Below are 18,916 nucleotides of genomic sequence, written 5' to 3' on the forward strand. Positions count from 1 at the left end.
TCCCTCTCTTCGTTAGGTGAAGCCCGTCTCTGCCTAGCACTCCTCCTTCTTGGAACACCGTCCCATGGTCAAAGAATCCAAAGCCTTCTCTCCGACACCACCTGCATAGCCATTCGTTGACTTCCACGATTCGACGGTCCCTACCCAGGCCTTTTCCTTCCATGGGGAGGATGGACAAGAACACGACTTGCGCCTCAAACTCCTTTATCCTTCTTCCCAGAGCCACGTAGTCTGCAGTGATCCGCTCAAGGTCATTCTTGGCAATATCATTGGTGCCCACGTGGAGAAGCAGGAAGGGGTAGCGATCCGAGGGCTTGATGAGTCTCGGCAGTCTCTCTGTCACATCGCGAATCTTAGTTCCTGGCAAGCAGCAGACTTCTCAGTTTTCCCGGTCGGGGTGACAGATAGATGACTCAGTCCCCCTGAGGAGAGAGTCCCCGACAACCACCACCCTCCTCCTTCTCTTGGGAGCGGTGGTCATGGAACCCCCAACCCTAGGACAGTGCATCTCATGCCTTCCAATCGGCGGAGTCTCCTTCTGCTCCCTTCCCTCAGATGTATCATCTGGTCCACTCTCCGCATTGGTACCTGTGGAGAGAACATGAAAACAGTTACTTACCTGTACCGGCGTTGCTGGTACATAGACGTTCCCTCTCCTACGCAGAGACTGTCCAGCCTGACTAACGTAGATGGCAGAGGGGCACTTAGGCGTGAATAGAGACTGGGAGTGGATGGGTCATTACACAAAGTAAAACTATTTCCCCATGTTTATCCCCCCGCCCCCACTCCCACTGTTCCTCAGACGATCTTGTCAACTGCTGGAAATGGCCCACCTTGATTATCACTACAAAAGGTTCCTCCCCCCCACCCTCTCCTGCTGGTAAGAGCTCACCTTAAGTGATCACTCTCCCCTTTCTACAGGGGGAGGGATTTAGGCCTTCTTTCAGGGGGAAATGTGGCAGTGAATTGTGGGGGGTCCAACTTGGGGCTGTCCTGGTGGACCATGGGGGAGGGCTCTGTATGGGGGTGTCATAAATATAAAGGGAAGGGTAAACCCCTTTGAAATCCCTCCTGGCCAGGGGAAAGCTCCTCTCACCTGTAAAGGGTTAAGAAGCTAAAGGTAACCTCGCTGGCACCTGACCAAAATGACCAATGAGGAGACAAGATACTTTCAAAAGCTGGGAGGAGGGAGAGAAACAAAGGGTCTGTGTGTCTGTCTTTGCCGGGGATAGACCAGGAATGGAGTCTTAGAACTTTTAGTAAGTAATCTAGCTAGGTACGTGTTAGATTATGATTTCTTTAAATGGCTGAGAAAAGAATTGTGCTGAATAGAATAACTATTTCTGTCTGTGTATCTTTTTTGTAACTTAAGGTTTTGCCTAGAGGGGTTCTCTATGTTTTGAATCTAATTACCCTGTAAGGTATCTACCATCCTGATTTTACAGGGGGGATTTCTTTATTTCTATTTACTTCTATTTTTTTATTAAAAGTCTTCTTGTAAAAAACTGAATGCTTTTTCATTGTTCTCAGATCCAAGGGTTTGGGTCTGTGGTCACCTATGCAAATTGGTGAGGCTTTTTAGCCAACATTTCCCAGGAAAGGGGGGTGCAAGTGTTGGGAGGATTGTTCATTGTTCTTAAGATCCAAGGGTCTGGGTCTGTAGTCACCTAGGCAAATTGGTGAGGCTTTTTACCAAACCTTGTCCAGGAAGTGGGGTGCAAGGTTTTGGGACATATTTTGGGGGGAAAGACGTGTCCAAACAGCTCTTCCCCAGTAACCAGTATTAGTTTGGTGGTGGTAGCGGCCAATCCAAGGACAAAGGGTGGAATATTTTGTACCTCGGGGAAGTTTTGACCTAAGCTGGTAAAGATAAGCTTAGGAGGTTTTTCATGCAGGTCCCCACATCTGTACCCTAGAGTTCAGAGTGGGGGAGGAACCTTGACGGGGGGGAGAAGATTAAATGGTTCTACAGGGGAATGCAGGATTGCTATGGGGGGGCTGAATGCGGGGAAAATATCTAGTGTATCTATGTGCTGAGAGCAGAGTGGGACTTATTTAATGGGGTGCAGGAACCCATAAGGTCTAAGGTCTGAAAGGGAAAGGAGCAACACAGGTTGGTGCAGCAAGTATAACCCACAAGTAGCTTGTTAGAGAGACAAGGTGGGTGAGGTAATATCTTTTATGTTGTCACTGTGCTATCCATGTGGTACTTTTCTCCAGCCCACCATTTAGCTCTGGAAAGAATTTAATAAATCATTTATTACTGAGATTGGCCTGAGATGCAAACTTTGCTCCTCAATCTGAGCTTCCACAGTCTCCAGGGATGTTTGGATCTGGCATTTGTTCTTGGGATCATATCTTTGTGGCACACAGTTCTTTGTCAAGTTAGTTCATGCACAATAGCCGGGGGAGTGCCAAACAAACAATGCAAAGTGCTGAGAACCCAAATCCATTAGTGATTTAGGATGAGTTACTACAACAACTCTGTTGTTGTCATTCCTAGTATCATCCCCACCAGTGCAGAAATGCACTTGATTAGGGTTAACTTAACTGAATCAAACTCCAAGCCCTGCAGTTGGAAGTCTTCCAGTCAACTCACAACAGCCACATACCATGGTGTGAGACAAGGCAAGAAGGGAGATGAACGCTTTTCAGAAAAACAAACCAACGGAAGCTTTATTTGCTTTTATTCCTGCAGGAGATGGTCCCCCCAGAGGAGATTTCTCTTCTCAGAAAAAATCCCGGGTGAGTATTACATCGAGATCCCTTTTTTTTTGCTTTCTGTTTTGTTCACGCCAAACCTCACAGGATCACTCTGTTCTTTCCCCTGTCGTGCTGTGCCTGCAGACAGACACTCCTTGCCTCGGATTGTAATGAGCATTAAAAACTCAAAACAAAATCCCCTCTGCTAACGGGATTAAATGAAGAAAGGGCAGTTTATGGGGGAAAACGAGCTGTCAGATTCTTTGGGAAATGCAGCTTTGATTCATACCTTTCTGCTGGAGGCTCCTTCTCTTGCAGGATGGTTCCTTTGAAGTGAAGATCTGGAGGGCAGGGAGGAGCGTAGGGGCTCGGGAGTGGGCCTATTTATTTGCACAGTTTGTTGTAAAGCCAGTAAAGAGGCAGTTTCCAGATGCTGCTGAGCAGTGAAACAGATGCGGTGCTAGCCCTGGCCATTGCTGCACATTCCAGTGCTCCCTGTCCAGAGTGAGAGGCTCCGGTTTAAATCTTCAGCTGAGATTTAAAGGCAGATCTAGCAAATCATTTTCTCACCATGCAGCTTTGACACGTGTGCCGCCCCTCAGGCGAGTTTTCATCAAGTGATTGAGACCTATGCATTTTGTTGTGCTTCCACTGAGTTTGCTTTTTCTGGGCCTGACTTCTGGGGCCCATACAAATGGCTGCTATTTTGTGCTCATAAATGGGAATATTTACTTTTAATTCTAAAGCCAACGGGAGTTAGGCACCTAAAACATACTTTTGAGGATCTGGGCCCTAAATCAATATACAGACACCTTCATATGGGGCCTGATTTTCAAACATGAAGAGAATCAACTTCCTTGGGATCTGTGAGCGCTCAACACTTCTGCAAATCATGCCCTTATCTAGGTAACAGATTCTTCCACCTCTGTATACTTTGAGTAGCTCATTACTCCAAGAGCAGCACCACTGATTTCAATGGGACTAGTTGCAGAGTGAAGTGCTACTACTCAGTGTCCGTAAGTGTGGCAGAAGCTGGTCCTAAGTATGGATTTAGGTGTCTAATTTTAGATACCCAAGTTTGAAAGTTTTGCCCCAAGGCCACAGAGCAAGTCCGTGACTGAGCTGGGACAACGACGCAGGATTTCTTAACGGTCAAGCCTGTGTTTATTTCTCTGAATTATGCTGCCTCCTTCTGCTTCCTAGATGACACCACATGCTGATGCAGCATCAGTTTGGGAAGATACCACTTCACTGGCTCCTCGCTACACAACATTGCCACATCATGATGCTGAAGCCCTGATACTGCAGACAATTGCTACACGCAGCATTCGTAGTTACAGCTGGGTGAAGTTTTTCAGATGTAACTTTTTTCACTGAAAAATGCAGTCAGGGCGACCGAAACATTTTACAAATCCGTGTCGAATTTGCCATTGTTTTGGTCGGAAGAAAAGAGGATTTTTTCCCCTAAAAAATCTAAATGTTTTGTTTCATTTGAAATGTTTGTTTTGTTTGAAACAAAGCATTTTGATCTCTTTGATTCACAGTGACTTTCCACTTTGAAATTTACTTCAATTTTATTTAAAAAAATTAGAAAAGGAAAAAATCGTCCCAAACGAAAGGAAATGTTTTGCTTCAAGTCAAACAAAACACTGGGTGCCCCAAAATGATTTTTTGATTTGCCAAAGCCTTTTTGTTTCTGGTTGACCTAAAGCAATTCCGTCCCCCGTCGTCGTCCCCCCCACCGCGCGCAATTTTTTCCAAATGACCAGAGAACCAAAAAGTCAGTTATTTGCACAGCTCTGTTAGTGATCACTGATGTGAGCAAGTGAAATTTGACTTTCAGTGGGTAGTCATCACTAAACGTGGCAATAAGCGTCTGCAGAATTGGGCCCTAAATTTGTAACTTTTTAAATTTGCTGCATGCTAGCAGCACAGGACTGAAAATCAGGAATCTCTTGCAAATTTCTGGATGGGCGGAAGTGCTCATGTAGTGTGCTTTTATTTCTGTTTGCAAAAAAAGACAGAATTGCATAGTTCACTTTCTCTGCTTTTTCTTGATTACAAACAACTTGGTGGAGAAAGGCAGACATTAAACCACGATTTGAGGACTTCAATAGCTCAGACATAGGTGAGAGGTTTTTCGCAGGAGTGGGTGGGTGAGATTCTGTGGCCTGCATTGTGCAGGAGATCGGACTAGATGATCATAATGGTCCCTTCTGACCTTAGTATCTATGAATCTATTACACTCTGGGGTGTGAATGTGTATGTGTGTGTGCCTGGGTGTGCATCCACATTTGCAATATTTGCAAGTTTTTAGGCTTTGGGGGCTAATTAACAAGGGGTGCTACTGCAGAAATCTGAGGAATCAGCCCCCTTGTGTAGGATCTTGCTTACAAACTGTATTCCAGGCTTTATAGCTACAGAGTAAATAACAAATAACATTAATAACAATTGCTCAACCAGGGCACAGGGTCAGAAGGTTTCTGAAGAAATAGGTATGATGGCGGAAGTCTTTATCCCATAAATAAGAGATGAAAAATGTGTTTGAAATGATGCACCAAAATATTTGTGTTTAGACAAATGGGGTTAAATTCTTGAAGGTTTATTTTTTTTATTCTTTTTTAGTTCACTCATATTGGCTTTCATTGCCCTTGTACATTCCTGGCCAAAAAAAAGTATTGTTAAACTGGTATTTGAGATTAAAATCTTCTGTCACTCCAGGAATGAAAATAAACCCAAATGCCTCAATATTTGGGTATACTTGAGTAAACATATCTATTTTGGCATCTGTATTTGTGTTTTGTGAACCATTTTTGAGGCTGAAAAAACAAGAGATCAGTATTTCCATCTTTCAGGAGCTAAAATCCACTGGGAAGACCAGATCTCATGTCATTTTGGCCCCATAATATGGCTCTTTAAGAAATTAAAAACACAAACACCACCCATGAGTAGGCTATGATTTAGTCACTGGTATTTTTAGTAAGAGTCATGGACAGGTCATGGGCAATAAACAAAAATTCACAGCCCCATGACCTGTCCATGACTTTTACTAAAAATACCTGTGACTAAATCTTGGGGGGAAGGAGGACTGTTGTGGGGGGTCGGGGCCAGCAGTACCAGCTGCTGTGGGTTGTGCACCCTGGCTGCTCCAGCCAGCCTCCCTGGGACCACTGCCAGGGCCAGCAGACCCTGGCTCCTCCAGCCGGCTGCCCGGAGACCACTGCAGGGGCCAGCAGACCGTGACTCCTTCGGCCGGCTACCCGGGGACCGCTGCCGGGGCCAGCAGATCATGGCTGCTCCGGCCACCCTGGGCCTGCTGCAGGGGGCTGCCTGAGCAGCGGCTGGTGTGGCTGTCCCCGGGGTCACCTGAGCAGCTGGCCCCAGAGCCAGCTGCTTGGGCGGCCCAGGGGTCAGCCACGCTGGCCACTGCAGAAGTCACGGAATCCATGACTTCCATTACCTCAGAGATAGACATGGAGCCCTACCTATGAGTCAGACCATGTCTACACTACGAACTTTGGCTGACACAAGTTATGTTGGCATAAAGTCGCTGCAGTTAATATGTCACTCATGTGCATGAATACTCAGCTTCTACAGGTACTCACCAGGAGTACTTGTGTCTCTGCGTAGTGCGGTGTACCATGGGTAGGTATCCCAGTGTGCAGTTTGCCACTGCACTGTCTTTGGGGAAGTTTTGGCAATGCATGGTGACGCAGAAATTGGTCATGCAGAGTAATTGGGAGCAAGTTCTCAGCATGCAATTTTCTCCATCCCATAATGTCATCCATACCCCATCATTTTCACGCCTTTTTAAAAAATCCCAGGAGCTCACACAGCCCTCCTTGCCGTCTGCCATCTCTGACAGTAGGATGGAACCTGCAAAGCTCTGCACTATTGTCACAAGTGTTGCAAGCACCAGGTCCTCAATGCCATTTGGGGAGCTGGGTGTTACTGCGTGGCCGTAATGGGGGAGCTGGGTGTTACTGCATGGCCGTAATGAGGTGCTTACATCGGTGGGATTAAAATGAAAGTGTAGACACGTGCACAACTAGGTCGATGCGAGGTGACTTGTGTCCACTAACTTCGCAGTGTAGACCCAGCCTCCGGGTGTAATGAGTCCCTCTCTCTTCCTACCTTGGGCTGTCCCTATCTGGTATGGGATAGGCAGTGTTGTGAAGAGGCACATCCCCTGTTGTGAGGAAGTGAGGCTAAGCAGCAATGCTTGGACAAAGAGCATATAGAAGGAATGACTGAGGCACACTCTGTGGTCCTGTCAAGACTCATTTGTATTTAAATTAAATCCCTTGAGTTTTACTCTGAGAGTGTAAAGCTAGCCTTGGTTAGGTGAGATTCAGTTAGGTGAGATTCAGGCTCAAAGGAATTATACACCAGTTGTATTTAAAAAAAAAAAAAATCTTCCGATACAACATTGCTCTGTTCTTGGAATAAGAGAGAGGGGCAGTTACTCTGTGATAAAGGCAGGTTAAGTACCAACTCCAGCCACAGTAGGAGTAAACTAGAGACAGAATCTGGGGGAAGAGGGGTGCAGAACTGGTGAGTGGGCAGAACTGAATTGTCCAGAGAAGGGAGCGCTGAATAGATGAATTGGGCCAGGGGATACAGATTGGCAAAATTGGAAGGAGCTGGTCTTCTCCCTCTTTGTAAACCTGGTGGGACAGTTCCGTGTGTCTGGGGCAAGAGAGCCTGGTGGGAGATGGGGGAGCGCTGCTGTGAGAGCCTGGCGGGCAGCCACAGCTACAGAGAGTGATGGAACTGCTAAGAGGACTCCTCAGTGGAAGAAGCAGCATCAGGTGGGGAGGAAGAGTTGGTGTCCTGCTCAGAAGGCCTCAGCAGAAGGAGAGGAGGGGACCCACTGGAGGGAAGCCCAGCCCCAGCAGGAGTAGCAGATGAACGCTGACTCTGGCTCATTGATGGAGCAGTAGCCATGGGAGTGAGGGAGCAAAAGAAAAGCTGAAGGAAGTCCAAGCCTCAGCGGGTGGAACATGCCTTAGGGAGGGAAGGTGACCCTAAGGTTGCTGGGTGTCTGGTTTTCGACCAAAATGCCAAGTTGAAAAGGGATCCTGGCAAGTCCGGTCAGCGGTGCCGCAGGCCTAAGGGAGGCTCCTTGCCTGCTGTGGCTCCGTGTGGCTCCCGGAAGCAGCGGCATGTCTCCCTTTCGTCTCCTAATCTTAGGGGCAGCCAGGGGGCTCCGCACGCTGCTCACCGCTTTAAGCACCAGCTCTGCAGCTCCCATTGGCCAGGAACCACAAGCAATGGGAGCTGCAGGGGCGGTGTCTGCGGACGAGGCAGCACGCAGAGATGCCTAGCTGTGGCTCCGCATAGGGGGGACATGCCACTGCTTCCGGGAACTGCTTGAGGTAAGTGTCACCCGGAGCCTGCACCTCTCACCCCCTCCTGTGCCTCAACCCCCTGCCCCAGCCCTGATCCCCCTCCCACCCTCTGAACCCCTCAGTCCCAGCCCAGAGCACCTTCCCTATACCCTACACCCCACATCCCCAGCCCCACCCCAGAGTCTGCACCCCCAGCTGAAGCCCTCACACCCCCAACCTCTTGACCCAGCCCAGATCCCCGTCGTGCACTCCAAAACCCTCATCCCTGGCCCCACACCAGAGCCCACACCCCCTGCCCCCTCCCGCACCCTGAACCCCTCATTTCTGGCCCCACCCCAGAACCTGCACCCCTAGCCCAGAGCTCATACCCCTTCCCACACCCCAACCCCCTGCCTCAGCCCAGAGCCCCCTCCCATATTCCGAACCCCTCGGCTCCACCCCCCAGCCCGGAGCCCCCTCCTGCATGCCAAACCCCTCATCCCTGGCCCCACCCTGGAGCCTCACCCCTAGCCAGAGCCCTCACTCCCTCCCGCACCCCAATCCTCTGAGCCACCCCAGTGAAAGAAGCAAGTGAGTGAGGGTGGGGAGAGCAAGTGATAGAGGGAGAGGGGATGGAGTGAGCAGGGGGAGGGGCAAGGGTGTTTGGTTTTGTGCAAGTAGAAAGTTAGCAACCCGAGGCGACCCACCCAGGAGAACCTTGACTGCCGCAGTAACCATGGCTGGCAGGGAGCAGCCCATCCCCAGTGCGTGACTTTTACCAGCGTGCCAGATCTACACTTGGAATTTGGGGTGCTTGGCTGTGGGGTTTTGGACTGGACCCACCTCCGACAGAACAAAGCCAGCATGTTCCTATTTGTTTCCCACAGAAACTATGCGGCACCAACTACCCGCTCAGCATTGCCTTCATCGTGGTGAACGAGTTCTGTGAGCGCTTCTCCTACTATGGCATGAAAGGTACATGGTGTATCTAATAATAACCCTGCTTTACTTTTCTTGGCAGGGCCCCACTCACCCTGGTCTGTTGTCTTCACATGTACTCCCGTTGCTGCATTGTACATTGACTCAGAGAGAGTTCTTCACAGTATCAGCTGAACTCATTTAAACCTGATGTGCCCCCTGGGCCAGGTTTCCCAGGGGCTTCTAATTTTGTTCATAGACTCTGGTTTGTGTGTGCACTTACTGTATTTACATGAGCAATGTGGTACCCTATGTGGGCAAGGGCATGCTTACCCAAAACTTGCTTGCGTAAAATCAGAGGCTAGGATCAGGCTGGTGGGAAAATATGTCCCTTTATGCACTCTGGACATTGATACGCTTACAAATAGTGGGGGCCTGAAACCAGACTAGCCAGTCAGAATCCCTCCCAATTTCAGGGGGGGTCAGATTTGAAGCCACAGATCCACAACGCAGATCTCTTAAGTAGTAGGAGTTCAGAGGAAACTTTCCTTGGGGATGTTATGCCCCAGCTGCCTACAGGTTTGGTTTCAGATCAGATGCCAAACTGGGAAGGGGGCTTCTATCTGACATGGCTGGAATCTCCCCTTGAGGTTGCAGTCTCAGAGATTCACTTGGTCTTGCTAGATTTCCACCATTCAGTATCGACTGATTTCAGGACGTCTTTGCCATTTGGGTCCAAACATTTGCAGATTTGTGGACAATAATGAATTCTAATCCAAATCTTAATCCTTGATACGGTATCGAAATGAGCCCTAGTCTTAACCTGATCCCATCACAACCTCCTTGGATTGCTTACAGGGTGCAGCACAATCTTTGGCAGCCCCAGTTCCAGCGCGTAGGCTGGTGAAGCAGCTGCTTCTGTTCCACACACCTATGTAGGTTTCTAAGCAGCAGGATATGTATAAATGCAAATCCTGTAGCCCTGCCCTGGTCTCCCTTGAAACTGACCTTGCACATTGGTTGCTGCACAGGATAATGTGGAGATCCACCGCATGACTACTCCACCCCTACTGCATACCATGCTACCCTCTCCCTGTGGATTTAAACCTCATGGCTGTCCTTATTCCAGCCTTACACAGAAGGGTGAATATCAGCCTTACTGAATACTTTCAGGTGGCAGATATCCAGATCCTGTCCTTGTATAAGACAAAGCCAGCTGAATTCAGGATCAGCCTCATAAAAGAAAACAGGCCCATTACATGTCACCTCACTGTCCACATGTAAATACTGAACTGCTGTGGACCACTGAGGCTCAGGGCAAGTGTCCTCAGGGGGAGTGCACTGCACGCTGGCAGAATGTGGGTCTTTGTCCCCCTCTAAAAGCCGGACTAGGTTTAGGAATTTATAAGTCTGCTTCTGTGTCCAAGATGATGACTTGTTCCTTTAGCTCACGTAGGAGGGGCTCATGATATTAAATATGGAGGTCCTGGGTTTGATCCTAGCCAGGGGCCCTATTACTATAGTATGAAAAGGATCTAATGAGAAGTGTAATGATACCTGACTGCATGACAGGTGGGGAAAGAAAAGTCACAAAGGCGAGTCCAAGACTTTTAATTCTTTCCATGACATTGTGTGCATCATAGTCTTATACAAACAATTTGGTTGACCTTAGTCACAGTGATTTAACCCACCTTGTTCACCTGCTTGGTTGTGTATGGATTATCTGACCTGTTTCATTTGTTTCCTTTTTTTTCAAGCTCTGCTGACTTTGTATTTTCTCAATTTCCTCCACTGGGATGAAAACCTATCCACCACCATCTACCATGCCTTTTCCGGCCTGTGTTATTTCACACCTGTCCTTGGAGCTCTCATCGCCGACACATGGCTTGGAAAATTCAAGTAAGGAAAGAAACCTCTTTAGTTCAAATACACTAACCGCCTGCTTTCCCCTCCCCAATAATGGGTGAACAGCCGATATGCTTGCTGAAGCCTATCGTTTTCAGGGCTCCCATAAAATAAGTGCTTCAGCACCCGCATGTCGGGAATTATGATGTGTATATTGTGTGGCATAATATTGTGGTGATAATACACAGGATTCAAAGATACCCCCTGAGGCTCAAGGCAGCTGTATAGCATGGTGGTAGGCCTGGTAAAAAAAACCGAGAGCTGGAGCACTGCTCTTAATAATGCTCTGTATTTCTCTTCCATCTGAGGCTCAATAAATGATTTACAATGATTAATAACTTAAACCCCATAAGTTCCCTCTGAGGAGGCAACCATTATTATCGCCAGTTTAGAGATGAGAAATCTGAGGTATAGAGAGATTAACATGTGACTTGCCCAAGGTCAGTGGCAGAGGTGGAGATAAGGATCCAGGAGTCCTGCTTCCCAGTCTTGTGTTCTGATGTCTAGACCATATTGTCTTCTCAAAAACAACATGAAGATCTCTCTTCTTTCCAGAACTGATCATGGACTTCCAGTTTCATGCTGTCCTAGAAACAAGGGTCTGAACAAGAGAACCAGTTTGGATCCCTCTTCCTGCTAGCATGTTCCCAATAGGCCGCCAGTATCCTCTTCCCTTATGCTTAAATCCAGCTTCCAAAACTTCCTTGTCCATTCAAACAAATAACATAATCCTGGAGGTTTTATTTTGCTGTTTGGTTACTCAGGTTTAACAGCTGAGTTCACTGATATACAAGGGTGTCTGTGACCTGAAGGATATAAACCCTCAAGCAGATCTCTTAAGTAGTAGGAGTTCAGAGGAAACTTTCCCTGGGGCCGTTATGCCCCAACTGCCTATTGCAGGGTTTCTTCCTCTGAAGCAGCTGATACTGGCCACTGATGAAGACAGGCTACTGGTCTAGGCAGGGTCTGATCCCATCTGGCAATTCTTACTTTCCTATGAATTAGCTGAGTCAGTCAGGATTTGAACTCATTTAGGTTCCCAACTTCTGCTGTGACCACTGGATCACAAGTTGTCTTCTAGAGCCTCAGCTGCTGTTAGATCATCAGAATGCTTTCATTATACTGTGTTATCCTAACCCCTGCATCTGTCAATGCTGCTCTTAAAAACATCTGCCTGAAACACAGATGCCGTGTACCTCTTTGGAGTGTATGGACATACAATCTACATATGCACCCTCCAAAGTACGCATTCATTTGGCAGGTGGCCTGGCAAATGCCTGTGTGTTAATCAACTAAGTGTGACCTGGATAACCCACCTAAAACAGTATTTTGAACTGGAACATGGTTAGTTAATGCCACCTGGAGATCTACATGTGCACAAAGCAATGTCTGTCCCTCTCTGTTAATTTTAACCCCACCATCTGAACCCATTTGCCTCTCTCTTTCCTATGACACCTTCAGTGCTGACACAGGAGTTACAGGCCTGGGAGCTGCCAGTGCTATGGATTGGCCAGTTACCAGTGTGAATGCCAAGCAATCCCACTGTATCAGGAAATGCAGATATGCATTCTGCTTGCAGGTCATAAATTACCTGACAGTATTCACCTGCTACTGTTTTCTTTCTTCTCAGGACAATCATCTACCTCTCCATTGTTTATGTGATTGGGCATGTGATAAAGTCTGTCGGTGCGATACCAACTGTGGGAGACCAGGTTGTTCATGTGTAAGTAAGTCTTGGAACTGGTGTTTTGATACATTATTATGGTTATTCATTGATATAGCACCCAAATAGGCATCTCTAATAGTGTCTTCCCTTTGTCAGGTTATCAGCCTTGGGGATTTTTCACAACATGCTTTTATTCATATACATCCTGCAGTTTACGCAGCTTCATAATCGTAAACCAAGCGGATAACTTGTGCTAGAAATCATGGCCAGTCTCGAGACCTGCTAAGACAACGTCAGGCAGAATGACGTGGGTGAAGTTTAGGGAAAGTGCAAACAACTTTGTGTGTGTCTGTCAGTGGAGCATGAAATCACCAGTTTGAGCATATTTCCAAAACAAACTGGCAGGACCACAAGGAACCTATCTGTTCTTTAGTGCATCTCCCCTCTCTCCCTCCAGAGCTTCTGTCAGTCTTCTCCCCAGTACAGTTCCACAACTTGCTTCTTAGCATGTCTGAAAGTGCCAGTATTTTTGTCTAGCTGGGCACAGCTCAGAAAATGTACACAACCAGGCAAAACTACATCACATTTACTAGACACCTTTCTAAGTTCCCTGGGCCCACCCAGCTCCGTGTATTCTCATGCTAGTTGGGAAGAATTTTGGGAGGCCACTGTGCGATTTGGGAGGCCACTAGTTAGCAATGGACGGATCTCACTAGGTTAGGAGTTTGGGTGCAGAGAGCGCCCGAAAGTGATGCTGATCCAAATCTGTATTGCTGGCAAATCTGGACAGGAAATCTTACAAGAAAAGGTTCACCCTCTCTCTTGACCTCTGGTACTTCCGGCTCCCAGCTAGGCCAGAGACCGACTTTCTCATGCAACTCTGCACTTCCACTTTTATGCCTGGCCGATGCGCAGAACTGCAAGAAAACAACAAAGTTAATTGAATGTATCCAACACTCCAAAAACAATGGTTCGGTTTATGTTGTGATGGTTTGGAATGGGATTGGGGATAATTCTTTTGTTCCTATAACTAGCCCATCTCAGCTTGCTCTTCACTCACAGTCAATGTGTAGATTAATAAATGATACATCTAGTTTAAGATGTAGCTAAAGCGCTCTGCTTTATCCTAAAGGGGTTCTGTGGTGCTGAAGTTTTTCATCTCTGTTTGAAGGGGTCTGTCCATGCTTGGCCTGGCTTTGATTGCCCTTGGAACGGGAGGTATCAAACCCTGTGTGGCTGCCTTTGGTGGGGACCAGTTTGAAGAAGAACATGTAAGATTTTATTTTCTAAACTATGCAGTGTCTGGTGTATTAATGTATGGGGAGGTATATGATGTGATCCAACTGCAATCAAATGATCGCATGCTCTGCCTTGGGAAAGAGAGATGATAATACTTCACAGTTCCGTCTTGAATCTCAAAGCACTTCACAAACATTAATTAATGGGCCCTCACAACAGGTACGTTTGAGAGAGGTAAAGCTTCAGTCACCACTGAACTGCAGCTGTCTCTGAGCCAACTCAGTAACTCTGTCACTAACATGTTGCAACACAAAATAATAATTTGGGGGCAGTAAGTAAAGAAAAATATTATATTTGATTAAAACTGAGGCACAGGGAAGTATTAGGTAGACAGATTATTTCCTGAGTTGGAAGACACCAAAATTGTCACCTCTGTATGTGTGAAATTGCCTCTTTAATGACCACAAGTAGTGAGCACCTCAGCTTTATATCTTATCCAAAAGGCAGCACTTTCATTGTCTTTGTGACCCTTAGCAACGCTGGTTCAGTATAGAGCCAGACAGGAGAGCGCTACTTACCACATCACCAGCACCACTGACTGAAGATCCTAGGTGTTCATTGAAGTCTTCTATCCAGCCAGTTGCTTCCCTGTTTATTAGAGCTGATTAGAAATCAGAATTTCTATCCTATGGATAATTCCAATATGTCGACATTTTGTTTTAGAACCAAATCAGGGTAAAAAGTCAAAATGTCTAAATTTTTCACAGAACAGAAAGTTCTGAAACATTTCAATTTGGAAATAGCACAATGTTTCATTTTAGCTTAGCTATTGTAGTGCCTCATGAGCACTGTAGTCCAGGTGCTTCATGCCCCCATTCTCCCCTGTGGGCTGGGCTTTCTAGCCAGACTGCACCTCCCATGATGCACCAAAATGGCTCAGCCGGAGGGAGACCAGTGCATCATCGGATATGTAGTCCAGCCAGGGAGCCCAGCCCATAGAGGAGAACAGGGGCGTGATGCACCCAAATTACAACTCCCATGAGGCACCAAAGCAGTTCAGGCAGGCTTAGATTAATGTCAAATTGACTTGAACTTAAATGCTTTTTGTGGCAATTTTACAGAATTGACATTTTCACGTTCCATTTTGAAACTTTGTGTTTCTTTTGTAAAAAGTTTTCTATTATATCATAGAATATAAAATTTAAAAAGTCAAAATAGGAACAAAACTTTCTGATTTTGTTGGAATGAAATGTTTTGTTCCCCCCCCCCCGCCCGAATTCCATTTTGTGGGCAATTTAGATCCCCCTCCCCATTTTGGAATGGGAGAAATTTTAAAATCATGAAATTCCCTGCAAAATAAAAATTCTGGTTCCCGCCCAGCTGTACTGACTCCTGTGACCTTCAGCAAGTACTTTAAGATCACTGATTTAATTTCTCTATATGTAAAATGGTGGAGATAGTGATATTTCTACATACATAAAACTGCCTCTGCAGATCCCTACTTATCCAAGTTAGGACCTGTGGAGACCATATAACCAGAGTGCTCCTGTAACTCTGATAAATAACCTTCCTTTAATTACCTCATGGGGACACTGAAAAGTTTCTTATCTAGAGACAAATTCAATTCTGCGGTACATTTGGGCACAACTGAACTGATGTCAGTAGAGTGTCAGCTGCTTACAACAAGCCTGAATTTAATCCCTAATACTGAACACTTGTTTTCTTCAAAGAACTTTATAAATATAATTGTCCTTGGACCTGCCATGTTTCAAGCAGTGGTTCCATGAACAATGATAGTGGCCACTGGTTCAGAGCTGCATCTTTAGAACACACACACACAAAAAGGATTTATTTGCAGGAAATTTCCTTTCCAAGCATCTTTGTCTGTAGAGTTGGTCGTCCAGGCTAAATATGGCTGAACCAAATATTGGCAAGATTTTGTGTAAATGCAAAAGCTTCTGTGCATATTAATTAAGGGCCAGAGCTGCTTTCAAACAATGTGCTATGCTTTGTATAATACTGAAAACCGTTTCTTTATTTCTTTATTTTCCTGTTGCTAGGGAGATCAGGATTATCATGAATGGTACCTTTTTCAGAATTAGCTAATCCAAATCATGATATAAATGTATGTGTGCTGCAAAGATTAATAAAGCAAGGAAGGATATCTTTTTCTAATGAGTGCAATATAAAAATTGCTAGGTCATTTTGTATATTCACACTTCTGGCATTCAGATCATTTTTTGAAGTAGTTGAAATCTGTAAATGTGTGAAATGAAATGATCAAAATTCTTTACAAATCACCATTCTCTTAAAAAAAAAATAGCAATGTGCTGGTAAAATAATCATGTTATTACAAAGATCAATCTGTTTGCAATATCATGTGCAAGAAGCACAATTCCTACCTGATGGGTAGAGCAAGGAATTGAGTGCCAGGACTCCTGCGGTCTACTCCTGTTTCAGGTACAAAGGTGACTTTGGGCAAGATACTGAACCACTCTGTGCCTCAGTTTACCTATCTGTTAAGTGTTTTCAAGGGTTTTGTGAGGGTTTAAATTGTAGGTACTTGTAAGGCACTTCTACTTCTGTGCTATATAAATTAAAAGTATTAATGTTAACCTTTTTTGCTAATCTAGTAGACATTATATATATTACACATGGAAAGACCATAAGGTCATTTTTCAGAGTAACAGCCGTGTTAGTCTGTATTCACAAAAAGAAAAGGAGTACTTGTGGCACCTTAGCAACTAACCAATTTATTTGAGCATAAGCTTTCGTGAGCTACAGCTCACTTCATCGGATGCATACTGTGGAAAGTGTAGAAGATCTTTTTATACACACAAAGCATGAAAAAATACCTCCCCCCACCCCACTCTCCTGCTGGTAATAGCTTATGTAAGTGATCACTCTCCTTACACTGTGTATGATAATCAAGGTGGGCCATTTCCAGCACAAATCCAGGTTTTCTCAACCCCCCCCCCACACACACACACCCAAACCCACTCTCCTGCTGGTAATAGCTTATCTAAAGTGATCACTCTCCTTACACTGTGTATGATAATCAAGGTGGGCCATTTCCAGCACAAATCCAGGGTTTAACAAGAACATCTGAGCGGGAGGGAGGGTGTAGGAAAAAACAAGGGGAAATAGGTTACCTTGCATAATGACTTAGTCTCCAGTCTCTATTCAAGCCTAAGTTAATTGTATCCAATTTGCAAATGAATTCTAATTCAACAGTTTCTCGCTGAAGTCTGGATTTGAAGTTTTTTTGTTGTAATATCGCAACTTTCATGTCTGTAATCGCATGACCAGAGAGATTGAAGTGTTCTCCGACTGGTTTATAATGTTATAATTCTTGACATCTGATTTGTGCCCATTTATTCTTTTACGTAGAGACTGTCCAGTTTGACCAATGTACATGGCAGAGGGGCATTGCTGGCACATGATGGCATATATCACATTGGTGGATGTGCAGGTGAACGAGCCTCTGATAGTGTGGCTGATGTGATTAGGCCCTGTGATGGTGTCCCCTGAATAGATATGTGGGCACAGTTGGCAACGGGCTTTGTTGCAAGGATAGGTTCCTGGGTTAGTGGTTCTGTTGTGTGGTATGTTGTTGCTGGTGAGTATTTGCTTCAGGTTGGGGGGCTGTCTGTAGGCAAGGACTGGCCTGTCTCCCAAGATTTGTGAGTGTGTTGGGTCATCCTTCAGGATAGGTTGTAGATCCTTAATAATGCGTTGGAGGGGTTTTAGTTGGGGGCTGAAGGTGACGGCTAGTGGCGTTCTGTTATTTTCTTTGTTAGGCCTGTCCTGTAGTAGGTGACTTCTGGGAACTCTTCTGGCTCTATCAATCTGTTTCTTCACTTCCACAGGTGGGTATTGTAGTTGTAAGAATGCTTGATAGAGATCTTGTAGGTGTTTGTCTCTGTCTGAGGGGTTGGAGCAAATGCGGTTGTATCGCAGAGCTTGGCTGTAGACGATGGATCGTGTGGTGTGGTCAGGGTGAAAGCTGGAGGCACGTAGGTAGGAATAGCGGTCAGTAGATTTCCGGTATAGGGTGGTGTTTATGTGACCATCGTTTATTAGCACTGTAGTGTCCAGGAAGTGGATCTCTTGTGTGGACTGGACCAGGCTGAGGTTGATGGTGGGATGGAAATTGTTAAAATCATGGTGGAATTCCTCAAGGGCTTCTTTTCCATGGGTCCAGATGATGAAGATGTCATCAATATAGCGCAAGTAGAGTAGGGGCGTTAGGGGACGAGAGCTGAGGAAGCGTTGTTCTAAGTCAGCCATAAAAATGTTGGCATACTGTGGGGCCATGCGGGTACCCATAGCAGTGCCGCTGATCTGAAGGTATACATTGTTCCCAAATGTAAAATAGTTATGGGTAAGGACAAAGTCAGAAAGTTCAGCCACCAGGTTAGCCGTGACATTATTGGGGATAGTGTTCTTGACGGCTTGTAGACCATCTTTGTGTGGAATGTTGGTGTAGAGGGCTTCTACATCCATAGTGGCCAGGATGGTGTTATCAGGAAGATCACTGATGGATTGTAGTTTCCTCAGGAAGTCAGTTGTGTCTCAAAGGTAGCTGGGAGTGCTGGTAGCGTAGGGCCTGAGGAGGGAGTCTACATAGCCAGACAATCCTGCTGTCAAGGTGCCAATGCCTGAGATGATGGGGCGCCCAGGATTTCCAGGTTTATGGATCTTGGGTAGTAGATAGAATATCCCAGGTCGGGGTTCCAGGGGTGTGTCTGTGCGGATTTGATCTTGTGCTTTTTCAGGGAGTTTCTTGAGCAAATGCTGTAGTTTCTTTTGGTAACTCTCAGTGGGATCAGAGGGTAATGGCTTGTAGAAAGTGGTGTTGGAGAGCTGCCGAGCAGCCTCTTGTTCATATTCCGACCTATTCATGATGACAACAGCACCTCCTTTGTCAGCCTTTTTGATTATGATGTCAGAGTTGTTTCTGAGGCTGTGGATGGCATTGTGTTCTGCACGGCTGAGGTTATGGGGCAAGTGATGCTGCTTTTCCACAATTTCAGCCCGTGCACATCGGCGGAAGCACTCTATGTAGAAGTCCAGTCTGCTGTTTTGACCTTCAGGAGGAGTCCACCTAGAATCCTTCTTTTTGTAGTGTTGGTAGGGAGGTCATTTTGTTCAC

The 18,916-nt window shown here is 46.0% G+C and overlaps 1 protein-coding gene across 1 annotated transcript in view; it reads left to right on the forward strand.

Annotated features, from left to right (window-relative positions):
- The first annotated feature begins 2,613 nt into the window (after nt 1-2,613).
- SLC15A2 (solute carrier family 15 member 2) overlaps nt 2,614-18,916 on the forward strand; it is a 60,599-nt gene continuing 44,296 nt past the window's right edge. The window contains 5 exon segments of the mRNA XM_077830100.1: nt 2,614-2,745; nt 8,921-9,008; nt 10,709-10,850; nt 12,487-12,579; nt 13,694-13,793. Of these exon segments, the coding sequence (XP_077686226.1) occupies nt 2,614-2,745; nt 8,921-9,008; nt 10,709-10,850; nt 12,487-12,579; nt 13,694-13,793 (555 nt within the window).

This window comes from Eretmochelys imbricata, chromosome 11, assembly GCF_965152235.1.
Source record: "Eretmochelys imbricata isolate rEreImb1 chromosome 11, rEreImb1.hap1, whole genome shotgun sequence".
Lineage (NCBI taxonomy): Eukaryota > Metazoa > Chordata > Testudines > Cheloniidae > Eretmochelys > Eretmochelys imbricata.